The sequence below is a fragment of the Hylobates moloch genome, unplaced genomic scaffold (assembly GCF_009828535.3).
Source record: "Hylobates moloch isolate HMO894 unplaced genomic scaffold, HMol_V3 SCAFFOLD_1, whole genome shotgun sequence".
NCBI lineage: Eukaryota > Metazoa > Chordata > Mammalia > Primates > Hylobatidae > Hylobates > Hylobates moloch.
The window spans coordinates 124,396,153-124,419,042 of record NW_026652276.1 but is presented as its reverse complement, the minus strand read 5'-3'; the positions used below and the strand labels follow the sequence as shown (position 1 = coordinate 124,419,042).

General features: G+C 43.7%; 1 protein-coding gene and 1 long non-coding RNA gene across 4 annotated transcripts in view; one reads left to right on the top strand and one right to left on the bottom strand.

Annotated features, from left to right (window-relative positions):
- The first annotated feature begins 2,802 nt into the window (after positions 1 to 2,802).
- LOC131384377 (uncharacterized) lies at positions 2,803 to 5,730 on the top strand. The gene is made up of 3 exons (XR_009215174.1): positions 2,803 to 2,906; positions 3,579 to 3,812; positions 4,874 to 5,730. It is a non-coding gene; the product is annotated as an uncharacterized LOC131384377 (long non-coding RNA).
- A 1,513-nt stretch (positions 5,731 to 7,243) lies between these two features.
- LOC116812476 (histone H2A.V) overlaps positions 7,244 to 22,890 on the bottom strand; it is a 21,790-nt gene continuing 6,143 nt past the window's right edge. Inside the window, exons 3-5 of one of the 3 annotated variants that reach the window (XM_032758157.2) lie at positions 21,395 to 21,508; positions 16,030 to 16,159; positions 7,244 to 10,695 (exon numbers count right to left, since the gene is read on the bottom strand). In XM_032758157.2, coding sequence (XP_032614048.1) covers positions 10,676 to 10,695; positions 16,030 to 16,159; positions 21,395 to 21,508 — 264 coding nt within the window. In that variant the 3' untranslated portion in view covers positions 7,244 to 10,675. Of the gene's footprint in view, positions 10,696 to 12,502; positions 15,069 to 16,029; positions 16,160 to 21,394; positions 21,509 to 22,890 lie in introns of those variants that run through there. The other 2 variants (XM_032758156.2, XM_058445157.1) reach the window with 2 other exon arrangements.

The following is a 22,890-nucleotide window of genomic DNA, read 5'->3' as shown; positions in this document are numbered from 1 at the left end:
ATATATATATATATATATATAGTATAAAATTAACCTCAGGATACATGTATAAGGTGTATATGAAACATAAATGAATTTTGTGTTTAGACTGGGGTCACATCCCTAAGATAGCTCATAATGTATATGCAAATATTTCAAAATCTGAAAAAAATCACAAATTCAGTAAGATGGTCCCAAGAATTTCAGAGAAGGGATACTCAGCCTGTAATTTCTTTTTTTTTTTTTTTTGAGACGGAGCCTCGCTCTGTCGCCCAGGCTGGAGTGCAGTGGCGCGATCTCGGCTCCATGCAACCTCTGCCTCATGGGTTCAAGTGATTCTCCTGCCTCAGCCTCCCGAGTAGCTGGGACTACAGGTATGCACCACCGTGCCCAGCTAATTTTTGTATTTTTAGGAGAGATGGGGTTTTGCTATGTTGGCCAGGCTGGTCTCGAACTCCTGACCTCAACTGATCCACCTGCCTCAACCTCCCAAAGTGCTGGGATTACAGGCGTGTGTCAGCTTGCCTAGCCTGTATCTTTCATTTATGCAATTTCTAATTATTTTTAAAATCCAGCTGCCCTTTTTTTTAATGGTGGTTTGCCTTCTTTTATGGGTTTTTTTTTTTTTTTTTGAGACAGGGTCTCATTCTTTTGCCCAGGCTGGAGTGCAGTGGTGTGATCATGACTCACTGGGCCTTGACCTCCCTGGTTCAAGCAGTCTTTCCACCTCAGCCTCCCAAGTAGCTCGGCTAATTTTTTATTTTATTTTTTGTAGAGTCAGGGTCTCCCTGTGTTGCCCATGCTGTTGTTGAACTCCCGAGTTCAAGTCCTCTCACCTAGGCCTCTCAAAGTTTGTACTTTTTATTTTTATTTTTATTTTTTATTTTTTTTTTGAGATGGAGTGTTGCTCTGTCACCCAGGCTGGAGTGCAGTGGCGCAATCTCGGCTCACTGCAAACTCCACCTCCCGGGTTCACGCCATTCTCCTGCCTCAGCCTCTCCAAGTAGCTGGGACTACAGGCGCCCGCCACCACGCCCGGCTAATTTTTTGTATTTTTAGTAGAGACGGAGTTTCACCGTGGTCTCGATCTCCTGACCTCGTGATCCACCCGCCTCGGCCTCCCAAAGTGGTGGGATTACAAGCGTGAGCCACCGCACCCGGCCACTTTTTTTTAAAAGGTGTTTTTCATTAAAGTCCCGTGTGTCCTGGGACACATAAACATCTTTTTTTTTTTTTTTTTGAGATGGAGTCTCGCTCTGTCACCCAGGCCGGGTGCAGTGGCACAATCTCAGCTCACTGCAAGCTCCACCTCCCAGGTTCACACCATTCTCCTGCCTCAGCCTCCTGAATAGCTGGGACTACAGGCGCCCACCACCACACCCAGCTATTTTTTTTGTATTTTTAGTAGAGATGGGGTTTCACCGTGTTAGCCAGGATGGTCTCAATCTCCTGACCTCGTGATCTGCCCACCTTGGCCTCCTAAAGTGCTGGGATTACAGGCGTGAGCCACTGCACCTGGCCCCACATAAACATCTTTTTTTTTTTTTTTTTTTTTTTTTTGGTTTTTTTTTTTTTTTTTTTTTGGAGACGGAGTCTCGCTCTGTCGCCCAGGCTGGGCTGGAGTGCAGTGGCGCAATCTTGGCTCACTGCAAGCTCCGCCTCCCAGGTTCACGCCATTCTCCTGCCTCAGCCTCTCCGAGTAGCTGGGACTACAGGCGCCCACCACCACGCCCGGCTAATTTTTTGTATTTTTTAGTAGAGACGGAGTTTCACCGTGGTCTCGATCTCCTGACCTTGTGATCCGCCCGCCTCGGCCTCCCAAAGTGCTGGGATTACAAGCGTGAGCCACCGCGCCCGGCAAACATCTTTACAGTATGGTTCTGAGTCTGCCTAGTTCACTTCTTGCAGGTCGGCTGCTTGCCGCCCAGTTTTTGTATTCATTGATCTGCGGGGCAGTGACATGGTTCTCAGAACGGGGGCTCTATTTTTGCACCTGTGATGCTGGGCAGATGGAAACTTCCTCGATTTCCTGTGGGAGTGTTTGTGTCATTTATCTAGGTCATTTCCAAGGACACAAAGTCTTTTAATTTTTTTTGAGACAAAGTCTCACTGTGTTGTCCAGGCTAGAGTGCAGTGGTACAATCACAGCTCACTGAAGCCTCGATCTTCCAGGCTCAAGTGAACCTCCCACCTTAGCCTCCTAAGTAGCTGGGACTACAGGCACATGCTACCATGCTTGACTAATATTTGTTTTTTTGTAGAGACAGGGCCTCACTATGTTGCCTAGGCTGGTCTTGAAGTCCTGGACACAAGTGATTCTCCCGCCTTGGCCTCCTGATGTGTTGGGATTACAAAGTCTTTTCTAGTCCCATTGTCAGGGAGTTGAGCTCAGCCAGCCCCCTTTCCTCAATGGGCCTTGAGTCCTCCTTAGTCCCCACTGCACCCTCTGGCTGTGGTTCCTTAGTATCATTCACCCCTGAAGCTTTTTCCTTTCTTACTCTGGCGATAATTTTGTGATCTTTTTTTTCCAGTGTGTCTCTATGCATGAAGGAAGAAAGAAACCATCCTACAGTAGCACCAAATCCAGCATGGATGGGTAAGAAGACTGACCACCAGGTGTTCTGGAGTAGCCAGCTGCAATGTAGAAAGGGTGGAACAATGACCTCATAATGATGCAGCAATGACCTTATAGAAAAGTGGATAGGCTGGGGGCAGTGGCTTACACTTATAATCCCAGCACTTTGGGAGGCCGAGGCGGGTGGATCACTTGAGCCCAGGAGTTCGGGATCAGCCTGGCCAACGTGGTGAAACTCTATCTCTACTAAAAATACACAAATTAGCCAGGGGTGATGGCGTGTGCTTGTAGTCCCAGCTACTCGAGAGGCTGAGACACGAGAATCACTTGAACCTGGGAGGTAGAGGTTGTGGTGAGCCTCCGTCTCAAAAAAAAAAAAAAAAGGCCAGGCATGGTGGCTCATGCCTGTAATTCCAGCAGTTTGGGAGGCTGAGGTGGGTGGATCACGAGGTCAGGAGTTCAAGACCAGCCTGACCAATATGGTGAAACCCCATCTCTACTAAAAATATAAAAATTAGCCAGGCGTGGTGGCAGGTGCCTGTAATCCCAGCTACTCAGGAGACTGGGGTAGAAGAATCGCTTGAACCTGGGTGGCAGAGGTTGCAGTGAGCCGAGACTGCACCACTGCACTCCAGCCTGGGTGACAGAATGAGACTCTGTCTCAAAAAAAAAAAAAAAAAAAGTGGGTAAATGTGATTGCTCATCTCTGGACTGTACTGGAGGAACAGGAGGTTTTATTTTCTTTTCTTCCTGACAAAGGAAGGATGAAGGTATCAGAAGACAGGAACAAACTGGGATTTATCCCAAGAACAACTTACTTGTGAATTTTAAAGGGCTCCCATTCTCCTCTGGCAAGCGGCAATTTAGACTGTGCCACAATTCTGAGGACTTGCTCTTGGGCCAAGGCCTCAGGGCTCCGGGTCCTCTCAAAGCCTTGACCCGCCCTGGGGTTGTAACTCTCCCTGGTGTGGAAAAATGGTTCAAATGCTGTTGCTTTCAAGAGGTTCTTTTTCTTTCTCCTCAGCTGTGTTGGTGCAGGACTTTCATGTCTTTGGAGTAGATTAAGATGTGCCAATCCAGACTCAACCCCATCTCATCAAGATCCAGTGATCTTCATTTTCCGATTGTCTACCCCAAGCTCTCTTCCTCCCCAAGCTCATCCTCCACCCTGCTACTGGACTTGTCTTTGTACCCTCAAAGCAGTGTGAGGAGATTCATCAACTGGTGGTGTGGACATGTGAACAGTGTGAGGCAGAGAGTAAGCATCACCCTACAAAACCTAACCCCCTATAGAGTGGTATTCCCTTTCAGTCAGTCTCTACTAGCTACTGATCCGAGGAGGGCATTTGCCCCTCAGCAACTTGACATGCCACGCCACAGTTCTCATTCTCTTCTGGAATGCCTGCCTGTCTGTGCTCCTTCCCTCTCTCAATCTCTCCTTCCCTCCATTTCTCTTTTCTTCCCCTCCGTCTCCTCCCTCCCCTCCTTCTTCTTCCCTCCTTCTCTCCTCCCTCTCTCTCCCTTTTTCTCTCCTTCCCTCCCTTCCCTTAGCTGGGTGTCCCCATCTCCAAGGCTCTCACTTTCACACTCCCAGGACACTCCCAGCCACTGAGTGGAAATCTTCGCCTTTAAACTCTGAGGTGTTTATATTTGGGTACTTTAGAACACTTAAAAACATTTTTCTTTTTTCCTTAGAACACCTTATAAAAGAACCTTAAAATTAAAAAAAAATTTTTTTGGTGGGGAGATAAGGGTCTCGCTATGTTGCCCAGGCTGGCGTTGATCTCCTGGGCCCAAGGGTTCCCCCTGCTTCAGCTTCCTAAGTAGCTAGGACTATAGGCATGAGCCACCACATCCAGCTTTTAAAAAAATCTTAATAGTTTTTATTTGAAAAAACAATCTGTGGCCAGGCCCAGTGGCTCATGCCTGTAATCCCAATACTTTGGGATGCCAAGGCGGGTGGATCACCTGAGGTCAGGAGTATGAAACCAGCCTGGCCAACATGGCAAAACCCTGTCTCTACTAAAAATGCAAACAAAATTAGCTGGGTATGGTGGCGCGTGCCTGTAATACCAGCTACTCAAGAGGCTGAGGCAGGAGAATTGCCCAAACCTGGGAAACGGAGGTTGCAGTGAGCTGGATCATGCCACTGCTCTCCAGCCTGGGTAATAAGAGCGAAAACTTGGCCTCAAAAAAAAAAAAAAATCTGTGGACAATGGGAAGGGGCCAGTACCACACATCTGGCACCCTGTCATACAACAATATGCAGCCTTGTGCCTGGAATCCGTTTATACGCCCATGTCTCCTTCCTTCACTTAGGTTATAAGCTTCTTGAGGGTGGCAGCCAGACAGTAGCAGTTTGCATGTGAAGCCCCTGCAGTGGCATATGGAAGACTTTCAATACATCAGGACCAGAGGATGAGCTGGAAATGAAATCACACCCACTGGTGGGAGAAAACCAAACCTGATGACAGAGGACCAGTAGAGGAAGCAGCTTGAGTGTGTGTCCTCAGATGCAGACACAAGGCCTTGCCTTCCTGGATAAGACAGGCGCTGACTGGAGCAGGGTTTGCCAGACTCAAAGGGCCACATTTTTGGGACAGCTTAAAATGTGGTATATGGACAGTCTGGCAGTGGTATGTAGAATGGGTTAAAACTGGAAGACTGGGCTGGGTATGGTGGTGCATGCCTGTAATCCCAGTACTTTGGGAGGCTGAGGCAGGAGGATTGCTTGAGCCCAGGAGTTCGAGACCAGCCTGGACAACACAATGAGACTTTGTCTCTCAAAAAACAAACAAAACTGGGTGATTAGGAGGTGACTACAAGAGCACAGGGAGTGAGTGGAAAATGAAAGGATGTGTGTAAATCTGAAGAAACGGTCAGAACTGAAGGTCAGAGTGTGTGCTCTGCAATGTGTGAATACAGTATGAATGTGCTCCAGGAAGAATATCTGAAACAGATTCTCATGAGTTTCCCGAAGTATGTGGCTGTAGTCAGAGTTGGGGAAGAAGATAGCAGGAAGTGGGCAAAGGCAGTAAGAGTGGAATGGGGATTGAGGAATTGATGCCCCTGATGAGAAGTGAGAAAAAAAAAAGGCAGCTTGTGTTGGTGCATGTGTGGGAGCAGGAGCAAGTTTTTGACAGGACAGGCTGTCACATAGGGTTTTGCTGCTGAACTCCACCAAGCAAAGCCTTGGAGCAGAGTTCCTCAGCTGCTGAGGTCCACACTCACACTCAGCTGTAGCGGGAGGCTATGGAGTCTACAGGCTTATAGGCAATTCCCAGAGTGTTAGTTTCCCACTGGCATTCTGGGCATGTAAGGGGCTTGTAGGGCTGGGCTGGAGACTAGATGAGCCTGCCTGTGTGCAGGAAGTGCTAAACTGAATACTGAGTGCCAGGCTTGCCTGGCTCCATACTAAACAGGGAGTCACGGCTTCTGTCCATCCAGGAAATACATGTACATCTCATATATACCTATTCCACAAACTCTTTTTGAAAGCTCAGACAATAAATAGGCACAAAGCTACCTAAGCTTAAAAGGCCACCTGGCTCTACATGTGAGACATTAACATGAGGACTTTATAGATACTTTTCTATATGTAGCCTCAAGCAAACCAGAAGAATGTGCCATCGCATGTCCACGGGCCAGCTGCAGACCCCCTTGAGCAGACTTGTGAGACTTTTTGCACTGACCTGGATTTGTGGTCAGACTGACCTGGGTTCAGATTCCTGTGTCACCAACTGGAGCCATGTAACCCTGGGCTTGGGCTAACATCTCTGGTTTTTTTTTTTTTTTTGAGACAGAGTCTCTCTCTGTCACCCAGGCTGGAGTGCAGTGGTACAATCTTGGCTTACTGCAACCTCCATCTCCCAGGTTTAAGCAATTCTCCCACCTCAGCCTCCCGAGCAGCTGACTACAGGTACGTCCTACCATGCCTGGCTAATTTTTGTATTTTTTGGTAGACCTTGTTGGCCAGGCTGGTCTCAAACTCCTGACCTCAAGTGATCCACTTGCCTCCCAAAGTGCTGGGATTACAGGCGTGGGCCACCACGCCAGGCTCTATCTAACATCTCTGAATCTGAATTTCTTTGCTTGTAAAATGAGGCTGGTATTTATTTCCCAGATTTATTCAGGGGGTTAAATGAGCTAAATCCACATAAGGCAGGCTGGCAGGTTTTCAAGGAAATGTTTAGTGACCTTCCCCTTCCATAGGAAAAAACTTAAGTTTTAGAGCTAAACAGACCAGGTTCTCAGCACTTTCCCATTTCAGATTATGTGACCCTGGGATGTTGAATCAGCTTCCTCTGCCTGAATTTCCTCATCTGTAAAATGAAGTATTATTGCCTTCTTGCTGTGGAGATGGAAAACTGAGAGGAGCCTGAGGCTCTCCAGCAGAGTGTGGCCTCAGAGTGGCCAGGGCTGGTTAGGTCCACCCTTTCCAACACCTTCAGAGATGGGAGGACTCACTTTTTCAGTTTCTTCTTCTTCTTCTTCTTTTTTTTAAAGACAGGATTTCACTCTGTTGCTCAGGCTGGAGTGCAGTTGCATGGTCATAGCTCACTGCAGCCTCCACCTCTCAGGCTCAAGCAATCCTACTCAGCCTCCCAAGTAGCTGGGACTACAGGTGTGCACCACCACACCCAGCCCTTTCTCAGAGTTTCTAAAGCTGAAAGCCATCATCCAGAAATATTTAGTCCATACCTCTTTTTACACAGAATATATTTAATTCCATCATATAAGCTAGGAACAATGTTAACCAACAGAAAATGTGATCACGAGCTACGTACAATAGAAGATCAAATGAAGCACACATATCTATGAAAAAATCATGCCAATTAAATATACTCTGCATCTCCATTAATATTAGTATGCTACTCTTTGAATTTTTTTGCTGATAAGCAGTCAAAACATTTAAACTCAAAATTGACAAATCAACTAGCTTGCTTTTTGTCATTTGGAAGACTACCATTATTCAAATTTATTATGTAATACACTCATCCAGATAATGAAACATCTGTGAAAGAAAGTGTGGGAATCACCTCATCTGTGCATAAAATGGCTATCATACATGAATGCAGACATTTGAAGTTAGAAAGGAATATAACTCAAATAGCAAAAGGTCCTAATTACAGAGTTTACAAATAAGCAGTTTTATTTTCAAAAGTACACAGTAAGTCCAGACTGGGCTATTGCCAAAGAACTAATCTTTAGTCCACTTTAACATGTTACGTAGTATTCCTGACTCTACAGACTATCAGCATCTGTGGAGGTTAGCTCCTAAAGGTCCCAAAGAACAGGAAACATGCAGGAATAAAGGACTCCTCATGAAGAGTAGGTGGGAGCCAGTGGGCAGGCCTGTATCTTCTCAGCGAAGTAAGGATTGAGTATAGAGAGCTGTTTGTCTTAACTGGGCTTCCCCATCTGAGCCAAACTGGAAGAAACCAGCCTCATTTCCAGTGTTGAGATGTTAGCTGTACAGTGGCTGTAGAACTGCAGTTTATTTATAGAATTAGAAATAATTTTTTAAAACTTTAAGCTTTTGTGTAATCATTAACCAGAGATGATATTCACACATTCTGGTAAAAATTTGACTCTCCAACTATCACATGCCAGGAAACAGGAAACAGGGCCATGCCACCAGGGAGGACTGTCTCAGCTGCCATTTAGGGAGCTGACTCTTTTGCTCTCTCGAGACCAGTTCCTGAAAGGAGGGCCTGTTTTGTACAGATGTGGCCATGGAGCTCATGGGGCCCTTGTAACACTTATAAAAATACATATCTTTGGCAGGCGAAACGTTCATTCTGATTTCACTGATTTTCATGTATCCATTTCAAAGGCCTATAACATACATAGTAATTTAGTTTTCTAGGTGCATAATTTGAATCTAGGGTGCTTACAGCTAGGAGACAAGATGAACAGAGCTAATTGTCAGGCACTCCTATTTTAACATGGCTATTTTTTTCTGTTCACATATTACCAGCAATTAGTATATTTTTTGAAGCTTTCGTGAAACTATGCCCTGTGATGCTCTTCCAACTTGGGGATAACGATACATATGATTGTGTCTGAGATATACACTTTTCTGAAATGTCAAAGGTCTACTTCTCAACATTCTAATGGATTCACACATTACTTATTATTACTGATTCTTAACGACCTTGGTACTTCCTGCAGCAGTCTTCTAAGCGACTGGCCTGGGAGTCCCAGTTTTTATGTTCTCCATTTTGAGTTTACCCTGCCCATGTTCTCACTGAACCTCTGGTAATAACAGCTTTTAGAAATCTTGGCTGAAAAACAAACGGGGCCATGGTGCTTTCAGGTGTTAGAGCTCTTTGAACACCAGGAACTGTGCTAAGTGTATTACATGTGTTCTTATTCAGAGATCAGAGTGAGGTAGGTACTATCATCTCCACTTTAGGGATGAAGAAAGAGGCTTAAAGCAGTGAAGTCACACAGCCAGGGACTGGCCAACAAAGATCTGAACCAAGGTGGACAGGACTCCAGAATTATAATCCCGCCTGAAAGAATTACAAAGCCCAACTCTCCACTGCTCTCTACTTAACAAGTCATAAATCTCTACCCTCAGGGGCCTAAAGCCCACAAATTCTGTGTGTATTCCTCTATTTGTTTTCTACTGTAACAAATTACCACAAACTTAGTGGCTTTAACCAAGTGGCTACTGTAACAAATTGCCACAAACTTAGTGGCTTTAAACCAAGTTTCTGTAGGTGAGAAGTGTGGCATAGTGCAGCAAATTTATACAGTCAGGGTCTCACCAGGCTAAAATCACGGCATCAGGTAAGGCCAAGTTTCTCATCTGTGCCTCAAGGTGCTCTTCCAGCCTCAGTGGCAGGATTCACCTCCTTCTCTTGATTTCCACATGGCCCCTCTATCTTCAAGTCAGCAATAGCACCTTGGGCCTTCCTCTGAATCTGACTCCTGCATCCTCTTCCATTTTTAAGGGTTCATGTAATTACATTGGGTTCCCCCAGGTAATCGAGGATAATATCTCTATTTTAGAAATTTTAGTTACATCTGCAAAGTCCCTTTTACCACATAATGTAACACATTCATAGGCATAACACTGGGCAGGGAAGGTGATGGGGACCAAAATTCTGCCCATCACCCCCTCCTGGAACCTCTCTTGTACATCTACAGCACCCAAGGCAAAATGCCCTCTCCCTTCTAAAGTTTTGCAGTACTCTGTCCTCTGCCAAGTGTCCAAGCAGTTATAGCAGCTGGACTGGGTCTCACTCAAAATTTAAATTAACACCATGTATTTTCACCTTAAGAAATGCTAGTTGGCTGGGCCTGGTGGCTCATGCCAGTAATCCCAGCACTTTGGAAGGCTTAGATGGGCAGATCACCTGAGGTCAGGAGTTTGAGACCGGCCTGGCCAACATGGTGAAACCCCATCTCTACTAAAAATACAAAAATTAGCTGGGCATGGTGGCGTCCGCCTGTAATCCCAGATACTTGGGAGGCTGAGGCAGGAGAATCGCTGGAACCTGGGGGCAGGGTTGCAGTGAGCCAAGATCATGCCATTGCACTCCAGTCTGGGTGACAAGAATGAGACTCTATTAAAAGGAAAAAAAAAAGCTAAGTTAACTGGTAGAAGATTGTGGAAAGGCCTATTTTTACTGGGGATAGGAATAGGATGGTCTTCAACTGTACACATTTCAGGTTACCCCACTCAGGACTCCCTATGAAACAAAACCCGAAAAATGGACACTAACTATAACCCTTTCGGTCCCAGGTTCTCACTCTTTCCAGTGCCTGGAGATCCCAAGACTTACTAAGTCTTCAATCAGGATGATAGTGTGGACCAACACTGCAGCAACACAGTTTATCCAAAAGGTCAAATATAAATAGAATATTTTATACATTCAGAAAATTACTCATATGCAAGGAAAAGTGCTCTGAAATTACTTTAAATCAAAGCTGCTCTGAAGCAGATCAAGAATCTTGCTTAAAATTGAATTCACGTATCTGAGAAGCAAATGTCCTTGTTCAGCACATTCGGGTGGTTCCTTGGTTCAGCTCAGCAAACATCCCAGTAGAGTCTTGTTTCACTAGATCAGCAAAACCTTGCAGTCACCTAATACAATGACATCTTCTGATCTAAGAACACCTTCTCTTCTCTAACAAGAAATAACAGGACAAATAGAGAATAAAAACAGCAGGCAAATAAATAAGGGCCATCTCATAGATGAGCTGATAACTAGATAAAATACAAGTAAAATGTTAATTATAGATATAAGTGGTGAGTATAAGAATTCACTGGATAAATACTGGAATTTTTTTGCATGTTTGAAATTTTCATAATGTCAGAAGCATCGCAATAAATTCAACCATAGGCACCAAAGCGAGTCACATTTCTCATTACATGCTTCATAAAGAGTCAGACACTCTCCAGGCCATGTTACAACTCTCTATATAAATGCCATTCTTCATTCTCAAGACCTTGTGTTGTTTCCCCACTGGACTCTTCCCAAATGCAAACCAGGCCCAGTTCAGGTTCTAACACCTTCTATTTAAAAAAAGAAACATCCTTCTCTCTGCTTAAGTGCCATTGCACTTCACTGTGTTGTACTATCTAAAATACAGATGTGACAATTTTTTAGTTGTTACACTAGTTAGACTGGGTGTTGTTTTTAATTATAAGAAATACTTTTTAGGCCGGGCACAGTGGCTCACGCCTGTAATCCCAGCACTTTGGGAGGCTGAGGCGGGTGGATCACTTGAGTTCAGGAGTTTGATACCAGCCTGGCCAACATGGTGAAACCCCATCTCTACTAAACAAACAAAAAACACACACAAATTAGCTGGGCCTGGTGGCGCATGCCTGTAGTCCCAGTTGCCTGGGAGGCTGAGGCAGGAGATGCAGAGGTTGCAGTGAGCCATGATTAGGCTATTGGACTCCAGCCTAGGCAACAGAGTGAGATCCTATCTCAGAAACAAAAACAAAAGAACAAACAAACATTAGCCAGGCATGGTGGCAGGTGCCTGTAATCCCAGCTACTCAGGAGGCTGAGGCAGAAGAATCACTTGAACCTGGGAGGTGGAGGTTGCAGTGAGCTGAGATTGTGCCACTGCACGCCAGCCTGGGCGACAGAGCAAGACTCTGTCTGAAAAAAAAAAAATAAATAAAACATAAAAAAAAAGCTATCTTTTAGATACGTATTAAGATATTATACATGAAGTGATGATAGCTGGAACGTGCTTTAAAATAACTCAAGGGTTTGGGTACAAATGAAACGAGACCGATCATAACTGTGAGAGCTAGGCCCAGAGTACATGACTTAGTTGTTCTATTTCTGTGTTTGTTGTTAGAAAACAAAACGAAAATACAACCCTGGGAAGAAATTATGTAGTCAAGTAACTATACTACCAAAATGAATTAGACATTTGAAGCAATTATCTATAAAACTGTAGTAAAAATTGCCCTGAATCAAGTGATTCAGCCAAAGGAAGGTCTGTTATTATATTGCACCACTCCCTTTTTATTTTTTTTTTCCAAACAATCGGCTTTCTATTGCTACTTTTACTGTAGGCCTGACTCTCAATACAGAAACTTCAAAATGGGTGCCTAGATAATTCAATCAGAATTTGAAATTTCCATTTTATCCTGCCTCGTGAATTAATGAGCAAAAGTTCTTTATAGGATTCCAGCTAATAGATGCAGAAGGAATGACAAGGTATCACCAGTTGGCAACCCCTAACAGAATCCCAGATGTGGACAAATATCATTAATGATGGCTAAATCCATCAGGGGAAAAGCTGATAGAGAACTTCTGTAATGAATGGAGTGGGCTGGCAGCATCCACACCCACTATCAATCTTAATGTTACAAGATGAGAGCCATTATGTGCCATGATGTGATACAACATGGAGCATATATCACCTATGAATCATTTTTGTGAAAAAGCAAAACAGAACAACAAAAGCCCTCTAGATCTGTCAGTTTATAGAACATATAGGGGACAGAAAAGGTGTACACGATCCCATTAGGATACATTCAGTAAAATCCACTGAGGGACAATTCTATAGGACAAACAACTTAGTTTCTTCAAAAATTAAAAACAGGAAAGTTAAATCTATAGATTATATTAACAAAATGCAAGATCTAGATCTTGTCTGGATCTTGATTCAAATAAACCAACTGTTAAAAAAACTTACGAGACAATCAGGAAGTTTGAATATTGACTGGTACTTGGCATCAAAAAATGTTTTAGCAGTCTTACACAATGGTATTGTGGTTATATTCAAAAAAGTACCCTATCTTTGGAGTTATATTTGAATTATGTCTCTGATCACACAGACATGAAAATACTATGCCTGTAATGGGACTCAAACTGATCCCTGTGGGTTGGGGCAGGGGATAGGTGGGAATGCAGGTAAACAAGACTGACCACAAGACAGCTGTTGGAGGATGGGTACACAGAGCTTCATTCTGCTATTCTTTTTGCGTATTTGTGAACATTTCCATAATAAAATGTTCTTAAAAATGAGTTTGGATAGCGTTATACTATAAAATATTTTAAAATTTCCTTCTTTAATGAAGACTTGCAAGCAGAAAAATATAATTTTCTAAGGGTCAATTAACTAGTACATTAACTCAAGTAACAGTTACTTAGGGCAGGGCATGGTGGCTTATGCCTGTAATCCCAGTACTTTGGGAGGTCAAGGTGGGAGGACGGCTTGAGCTAGTTCAGTACCAACCTGGGCAACATAGGGAGACCTCTGTCTCTTACATAAATAAAAAAAATTAGCCAGGTATGGTGGCATGTGCCTGTGGTCCCAGCTATTTGCAGGGCTGAGGTAAGAGGATTACTTGGGCCTGAGAGGTGGAGGCTGCAGTGAGCCAGGATCATGCCACTGCACTTCAACCTGGGCAACAAAGCAAGACCCTGTCTCAAAACAAACAAAAAAGTTTCTTAGAAACTGATAAAAATAATTTTTAAAAGATTGTACAAATTACTGTTATTGCGTGACTAAGAGACTACTAAAAGTTGGGATTTTTTTTTTTTTTTTGAGACAGTCACACTCTTGTCACCCAGGCTGGAGTGATCTTGGCTCACTGCAACCTCTGCCTCCTGTGTTCCAGTGATTTTTTGTGCCTCAGTGCCCCAAGTAGTTGGGAAACATGCGTGTACTACCATGCCTGGCTAATTCCTGTATTTTTAGTAGAGTTTTTTTTTTTTTTTGAGAGGCATTCTTGCTGAGTTGCCAGGCTGGAGTGCAGTAGCACCATCTCGGCCCACTGCAAGCTCTGCCTCCCAGGTTCGTGTCATTCTCATGCCTCAGCCTCCTGAGTAGCTGGGACTAAAGGCGTGTGCTACCATACCCGGCTAATTTTTTGTATTTTTTTTAGTAAAGACGGGGTTTCATCATGTTAGCCAGGATGTTCTCGATCTCCTGACCTCGTGATCCGCCCGCCTTGGCCTCCCAAAGTGCTGGGATTACAGGCGTGAGCCACCGTGCCTGGCCAAGACGGCGTTTTACCATGTTGGCCAGGCTGGTCTTGAACTCCTGATCTCAAGTGATCCACCAGCCTCGGTCTCCCTAAGTGCTGGGATTACAGGCGTAAACCACCATGCCCGGCCAAAAATTGGGATTTTAAACCAAAAGGAGAAACCTTTGATAAACTGAACATCAACTCCAGGTAAAACTAGGCTCTGGAGTCAGCCAGATCTAGGTTTGAATCCTAGCTCTGTCATTTTCTATTTACTAGTTCAATGTTTTTTGGCATAGCATACAATTTCTGTGACCCTTAGGCTCCACATCTATAATGTGGGGGGAATAAAATTTCTTGGTCAGTAGAGCACTCAGCTAAGGGCCTGGCACATGGTAAGTGCTCGGTATAGAATTCAAATAATTTCACTACCATTTCAGTCATAAATGCATACTTTTCCATAATCTAACATCTCTCAGATTGGGATGTCTCATAATTGATAGCATATCATGATTTAATTGGCAGGTTTTTTTCTTAGTGGTTTGTAAAAAATGGTGCTACAGATCAATAGCATCTAAGAGTCAATAGACCATGGTATCAATCATTGTAAAGCTATATTCCCAATTTCTGTTCTAAGGTTACTCTGAATAACCAATCTGATATTTAAAATATTTAAAGTCTGAGCAAAATATTTCTAATACATCATGAACAGAACAGTTTTGAGACAAATTAATTTTGTAAAAAATGGTTTATCAATTCCATTTTTGTATAAAACACACGGGAGAAACCTAGCCAATTAACACACAACTGTCACCACATGAAAAGGTACTTTTATCAAACTTCGAGTCTAAGAACGTACAAATGTTTATCATGTCTACAGTAATTGTCTATGCTTTTCCATTTAACTGTTGTTAAAAATTCCACATATCCCCATTATTTCTTCTGTCCCAGTTACAGTACAATGACGGGGAGGAAGAGGGTTGGTTAAAGCATCCCTCTAAGCAGTTTTCTGCTGTCCCTTCTTTCCAATCAGAGATTTGTGGATGTGAGGGATCACACCTAGAATGAAATTAAAAAAAGTTATTAAAAACTCTTAAAATTTTTGCCTCAAGTAAAAAGTTAATTATAGAAAAAATGAAATTTACTTAAGTCCCTTTTCATATTCTGATACTGTTAAACTATCTATACCAATGGCTACCCCCCAGGGGTCTGCAAACCCTTTAAAACTGTATGTAAAATTGTGTGACTTTCTGTGCATTTTTCGAGAAGAGTAACCACAGCTTTTTTTTTTTTTGAGATGGTCTCGCTTTGTCGCCAATGCTGGGGTGCAGTGGTGTAATCTTGGCTCACCGTGACCTCTGTCTCCTGGGTTCAAGTGATTCTCGTGCCTCAGCCTCCTGAGTAGCTGGGACTACAAGCGTGCACCACCATGCCCAGCTAATTTTTGTATTTTTAGTAGAGACGGGGTTTCACCACGTTGGCCAGGCTAGTCTTGAACTCCTGACCTCAGGTGATCTGCCAGCCTCTTAGCCTCCCAAAGTGCTGAGATTACAGGTGTGAGCCACCATGCCCAGCTGTAACCACAGCTTTCATGAGGTTCTTTGAGGGTTATCCAAAGAAGATTAAGAACCACCAACTTACCTCTCACTTTCACTGATCCTGACCCACTTTTCAAGTGTATTTATTTCAACCCTTTCCAGTGTATGTTATGCAACTTCTCCAACTCATTTTTCAAACACAGTTAAAAAAGTATAGGAAATATGTTAAACATCAGGCTTTAAGTATCATATGAAATTTAGACAAAGAACTGGCTAAAATAAAAATAGCATTACATATGGTTGTAAGGTGAAATATTTATTCAGATCACTATGAAAAGAAGCTTAGAATTGTTATAGATTTAGTATTTATGAAATTAAAGTTTATATGCTTTCTAGTTAACCAATCAAATATACTATATAATTGATCTGAACGATATATTAGAAAGACCAATAAGAATCAAGGCTTAAGTAGTAATACATACCACCCCCAGCTATGGTAGCCTTGATAAGGGAATCCAACTCTTCATCACCACGGATTGCAAGCTGCAAGTGACGCGGAGTGATACGCTTTACTTTGAGATCCTTAGAAGCATTACCTGCCAGCTCCAGCACCTACAAAGCATCCATGATTAGCATATCAAATGAAGGACCTAGGATCCCAAATGAAGGATCACTTAGCATTTGTACATACAAAACGTACACACAATACATAAACTGATAATATATTTTTCTTCCTTGTATTTCTATAATGCTTTTATAAAGCTCTCTGTAATTCATTTAACTTCTTTTATATTCATTCTCTGCAACAGAGACAGAAACTTGAGCAAAAACCTACTTCTATATAGAAATAAAGGTAAGGACAAGAGATATTATCCCTTAGCCAAGATGCTAGATGTGAACATTTAGAAAAGTCTTTTTTTTTTGTTTTTGAGACAATGTCTCACTCCATTGCCTAGGCTGGAGTGCAGTGGTATGATCTTGGCTCACTGCAGCCTTGACCTCCCAGATGCAGGGTTATTCTCCTGCCCTAGCCTCCTGAGCTGCTGTGACCACAGGTGAGTGCCACCAAACCCGGCTACTTTTTTGTATTTTTTTTTTTTTTTTGTAGAGACGAGGTTTCCCCACATTGCCCAGGCTGGTCTCAGACTCCTGGGGTGAAATGATCTGCCCACCTGGGCCTCCCAAAGTGCTGAGATTACAAGTGTGAGCTGCCACGCCCAGCCAAAGTCACATATTTTAATATATACTTGTAGTCCATTTTTATACAACCCTTAATAGCTGAAATGTATTTCTTAATGCTTTTAGAAGTTTTTGAATGTATTTTTTAAATTTTTTAAAAATAAAAGAGATGGGAACTCACTATGTTGCCAGGGCTGGTGTCAAACCCTTGGCCTCAAGTGATCCTCCTACTTCAGCCTCTCAAAGTGCTGGGATTACAGGTGTGGGCCATCGCACTCAGCCTAAAATACAATTTAAAATAATTTCTTTTTTTTTGAGACGGAGTCTTGCTGTGTTGTCCAGGCTGGAGTGCAATGGTGTGATCTCAGCTCACTGCAACCACCCCCTCCCGGGTTGAAACGATTCTCCTGCCTCAGCCTCCCGAGTAGCTGGGACTACAGGCGCCTGCCACCATGCCCAGGTTAAGTTTTGTATTTTTAGCAGAGATGGGGTTTCGGCTGGGCGCAGTGGCTCACGCCTGTAATCCCAGTACTTTGGGAGGCCGAGAGGGGCGGATCACAAGGTCAGGAGATCGAGACCATCCTGGCTAACACAGTGAAGAGACCATCCTGGCTAACATGGTGAAACCCCGTCTCTACTAAAAACACAAAAAATTAGCTGGGTGTGGTAGCAGGCGCCTGTAGTCCCAGCTACTCGGGAGGCTGAGCCAGGAGAATGGCGTGAACCCGGGAGGCAGAGCTTGCAGTGAGCCGAGATGGCGCCACTGCACTCCAGCCTGGACCACAGAGAGAGACTCTGTCTCAAAAAAAAAACAAAACAAAAAAACCCAAAAAAAAACAACAACAAAAAAACCAGACACGGGCTTTCACCATATTGGCCAGGCTGGTCTCAAACTCCTGACCTTGACTCCGTCTCAAAAAAAAAATAATAATAATAATAATAAAAAAATCAAACTCCTGACCTTGTGATCTGCCCACCTTGGCCTCCCAAAGTGTTGGGATTACAGACGTGAGCCACTGCACCAGGCCACCTCCTTGTTTTAAATAGAGCAGTGTTGGGTATATATGAGAATCAACTGCTGAACTTTAAAAATACAAAAATCAGCCGGGTGTGGTGGCACACGCCTGTAATCCCAGCTACTTGGGAGGCTGAGGTAGGAGAATCGGTTGAACCTGGGAGATGGAGGTTGCAGTGAGCCGAGATTGAGCCACTGAACTCCAGCCTGGGTGACAGAGCAAGACTCCATCTCAAACAAACAAACAAAAAGTTGACTGCACCCACACATTCATTGTCCAATCTTAACCTAAATTGTTTGTTTTTTTTTTTGAGATACAATCTCACTGTCATGCAGGCTGGAGTGCAGTGGTGCAATCATGGCTCACTGCAGCCTCAACCTCCTGGGTCAGGTAATCCTCCCACCTCAGCCTCTCCAGTAGCTGGGACTACAGGTGCACACTATCACATCTGATTAATTTTTTGTATTTTTTTTGTAGAGATAGGGTTTTGCCATGTTGTCCAGGCTGGTCTGGAAGTCCTGGACTCAAATGATCTGCCCACATTGACCTCCCAAAGTGCTAAGATTACACACATGAGCCACTGCGTTAACTTTAAAAATTTTAACCAAAGTTCCCAAAGATTAAAAAAAAAGGGGAGGGGGGGCTTGAACCTTGTGAACCAGAATGTTGAATGTAAGCCACCAATCCCAGCCAAAGTCATATATTTTAATATATCCATGTGGTCTATTTCTGCACAACCCTTAATAGCTGAAATTTCTTTTCCTTTTTTTTTTTTTTTTTAAGACGGAGTCTCGTTCTGTCACCAGGCTGGAGTGCAGTGGCACGATCTCGGCTCACTGCAACCTCTGCCTTCTGGGTTCAAGCAGTTCTTCTGCCTCAGCCTGCTGAGTAGCTGGGACTATATACAGGCGCACGCCACCATGCCCAGCTAATTTTTGTTATTTTTGGTAGAGACAGGGTTTCACTATGTTGGCCAGAATGGTCTCGATCTCTTGACCTCGTGATCCGCCCACCTCAGCCTCCCAAAGGGTTGGGATTACAGGCGTGAGCCACCGCGCCCAGCCATGAAATTTATTTCTTAATGCTTATAGAAAAGTTTTAAAATGTATTTTAATTAAAATTTAAAAAATTTTTAAAATAAAAGAGGCCAAGTGGCCTCTTTTAATAAAAGGTGGCTCATGTCTGTAATCCCAGCACTTTGTTTGTTTGTTTGTTTGTTTTTTTTTTTTTTTTTGAGATGGAGTCTCGCTCTGTCGCCCAGGCTGGAGTGCAGTGGCGCGATCTTGGCTCACTGCAAGCTCCGCCTCCTGGGTTCACGCCATTCTCCTGCCTCAGCCTCTCCGAGTAGCTGGGACTACAGGTGCCCGCCACCACGACCGGCTAATTTTTTTGTATTTTTAGTAGAGATGGGGTTTCACCGTGGTCTCGATCTCCTGACCTCGTGATCCGCCCACCTCGGCCTCCCAAAGTGCTGGGATTACAAGCGTGAGCCACCGCGCCCGGCCAATCCCAGCACTTTGGGAGGCTGGGGCGGGCAGATCATTTGAGGTCAGGAGTTCGAGATCAGCCTGGCCAACATGGCAAAACCTTGTCTCTACAAGAAAATAACAAAAATTAGCCAGGTGTGGTGATGCACACCGGTAGCCCCAGCTACTCTGGAGGCTGAGGTGAGAGAATAAGCAGAGATCATGCCACTGCCTTCCAGCCTGGGAGACAGAGAGAGACCTTGTCTCAAAACAAACAAACAAGAAAAGCCCAAAAAACGAAACACCCCTTGATCATGACACAGCGAAGTTGAAACTATCCATAATATCCATAATTCAATGTTAAATCCCCAGTAGGACACAGATGACTTGGTGAGATTGATGAAATAAATGACAGCAATGATAACTGACAAACAGATTAAAAGCTAAATTCCTCAGCCTAGCTCCAAATCACATCTCCCCAAGTAAGACCCTTCTGTTTCTACCAGAATGAATGTGTCTATCACTTGACCTACTTGTTACTCAAATTACTTCCCCAGCATAGAATGTAGCTGAAGTTTCATGACTTCCCAACGGATTTTTTTAAAGGAGGAATAGGGATGGGGAAAGTGGTGGTCTATGACCCAACAATTAAGAACTCTTGCCCAATTAACTTGTCTTCCTGAAATTTCAAACTGAGTAATACACAGCAATTTTGTATGTATCACCCTGCAGAGAACCAGGAGGACAGACTGAGTCTTTTACTTCTAATATCATATTTGTGATTTCTATATATATCATCACACTGGCCAAACTTCACACCATCCCAAATCTTCATAAACTAAAACATCATGCTATAACTTCACAAACACTGTCTACTGATTACATACATACTTCAAAGTTCACTGGGGTATGGTGGCTTATGTCTGTAATCCCAGCACCTTGGGAGGACCACTTGAGGCCAGGAGTTAGAAACCAGCCTGGGCAACATAGGGAGCCCCGTCTCCACAAAAAAATAAAAAATAAAAAATTAGCACCCGGCGCAGTGGCTCACACCTGTAATCCCAGCACTTTGGGAGGCTGAGGCTGGTGGATCACCTGAGGTCGGGAATTTGAGACTGACCTGGCCAACACGGTGAAACCCAGTCTCCTCTAAAAATACAAAAATTAGCTGGGTGTAGTGGCGGGTGCCTGTAATCCCAGTTACTGGGGAGGCTGAGGCAGGAGAATCGCTTGAACCAAAGAAGTGGAGGTTGCAGTGAACCAAGATTGCGCCACTGCACTCCACCTGGGGTACAGAGCAAGACCCTGTCTCAAAATAAATAAATAAATAAATAAATAATTAGCCAGGTGTGGTGGCACACACCTGAAGTCACAGCTACTAGGGAGGATGAGGCAGGAGGATCCCTTAAACTGAGGAGGTTTGAGGTTGGAGTGAGCTATGATCATGCCACTGTACTCCAGCCTAGGTGACAGAGTGAGACCCAGTCTCAAATAAGTAAAAATAAAAGAGATTGCTGGCCCTTGCTTAACTTTTTAAAATTTTTTTACTTTGAGATAGGGTCTTGCTGTCACCCAGCCTAGTCTGGAACTCTAGGACTTAAGCGTACAATTTACCCACCTCAGCCTCCCAAAGTGTTGGCATTCCAGGTGTGAATCACCGTGCCCAGCCCCCTGCTTAGCTTTAAAAACAAGAACACCAAGGTTCTTTTCCACTGGCATTGGGTAGTAGCTGACACAATGCATCTCAAACTGCTATTAAAGAAACCAATGAGGCCAGACATGGTGGCTCAAGCCTGTAATCCCAGCACTTTGGGAGGCCAAGGCAGGTGGATCACCTGAGGTCACTAGTTTAAGACCAGTGTGGCCAACATGGCGAAACACCATCTCTACTAAAAATACAAAAATTATCTGGGGATGGTGGTGCACACCTGTAGTCTCAGCTACTTGGGAGGCTGAGGTGGGAGAATCGCTTGAATCTGGGAGGCAGAGGTTGCAGTGAGCCGAGATTGGCCATTGCACTCCAGCCTGGGAAACAAGAGTGAAACTGTCTTCCAAACAAACAAACAAATGAACAAAAAAGCCCCAATGGGCATAATACGTCTTTTTTCAAATATATTCCATGGGTTTCTGTCACTGAGCCTAGTGTACCTTCTGGACTGCCATATACAAGACATTCCTGTACAAACCTCTGCAGTGAGGTACTCCAGAATCGCAGCACTGTACACGGCAGCAGTGGCACCCACCCTTCCATGGCTTGTGGTGCGAGTCTTCAAGTGTCTGTGGATGCGGCCCACAGGAAACTAAAAGAGAGATGTCTTAGTGGGAAGCACTGCAGAGTCTTAACATTGCACTGACTGTAATCAAAGGCTGAACAATGTAAGCATGAAATAATAAAAAACTTGATCACACATATCAGAAGCCAAACCTATTAGGCAATTAACAGTTCCCAGGGCCTGTGTCTACGTTCTGGTAATCAGTCCAAAATCTTTAACCTCTGTATAATATGGAGAACATCACTCTAAAATGAAGAAAAACCATGCTGGGCTGTCATCAACTGTACGTTCAACACGATCCATGGATCAAATTCCTATCTAGTTAATTTATTTGCATAATAGCCACATGCAACTTCGAACCTCCAATACTTTCCTCGATGTTCTTTCTTCAGTTTCAAGAGATGATCTGATAGTTAAGAAAAATCAATACTATTATCTCATTGTGATTCTTTCTACTTTCTGAAAAAGAGGATACTTTTCTCATTTCAAAATATCCTAATCCCACTTGTCTGTGCCCTTTATTTTTTTTTTATTGAGACACAGTCTCACTCTGTCACCCAGGCTGCAGTGCAGTGGCGCCATCTTGGCTCACTGCAACCTCCGCCTCCCGGGTTCAAGGGATTCTCCTGTCTCAGCCTCCTGAGTAGGTGGGATTATAGGCATGCCAGGATGCCTGGCTGTTTTGTATTTTTAGTAGAGACCGGGTTTTGCGTGATCTGCCCACCTTAGCCTCCCAAATTGCTGGGACTACAGGCATGAGCCACTGTGCCCAGCCAGTCTGTGCCCTTTCTTACAGGCCTCCCTCATCCCTTCACTGCTCCATTATTTCAACAGCTACAATTACTTCCTTTCCACTGGTTCCTTTCCTTCTACAGACTTTACTGAAAACTTCACAATCTATGAAAACTGCTTCTAGTTACAGTCTAGAAAATCTCTTTCCAAAGACTGAATTGAAAAAACAAATCCCGAAACCCTTACTTTTTTGTCACCCATTTTTCCTAACCCTAACTTGACCTTTGAAGGCCAGCAGTGACATTTTACTTGCTTAATAAAAACAAGCAATCTTTTTTTTTTTTTGCATTTATACTTTGTCTCTAAGTGACCAAAAGCTTCTTAAGAGCAAGATTTATGTCTTCTTTTCCTTTACATCCTTAGTAACCAGTATGTTGTCTGGCATACAGTAGGCCCTCAAAAACATTTCTTCTTAGACTTCAGAGTTTTCACACCAAGTCTGACTACTCCTCAGCCTTTTCTTGAAGTTTTTGAGGGGTCCACCAATGTCCCTGGTGCTCCTTTCTCATTCTCTTAGGTTAGAAAACTCATCTATAATATAAACTATCAATTTTACATAAATGATCTCAAATTCCTAATTCTATCACCTCTATTAGAAAGCTGAATTCAGGGCCGGG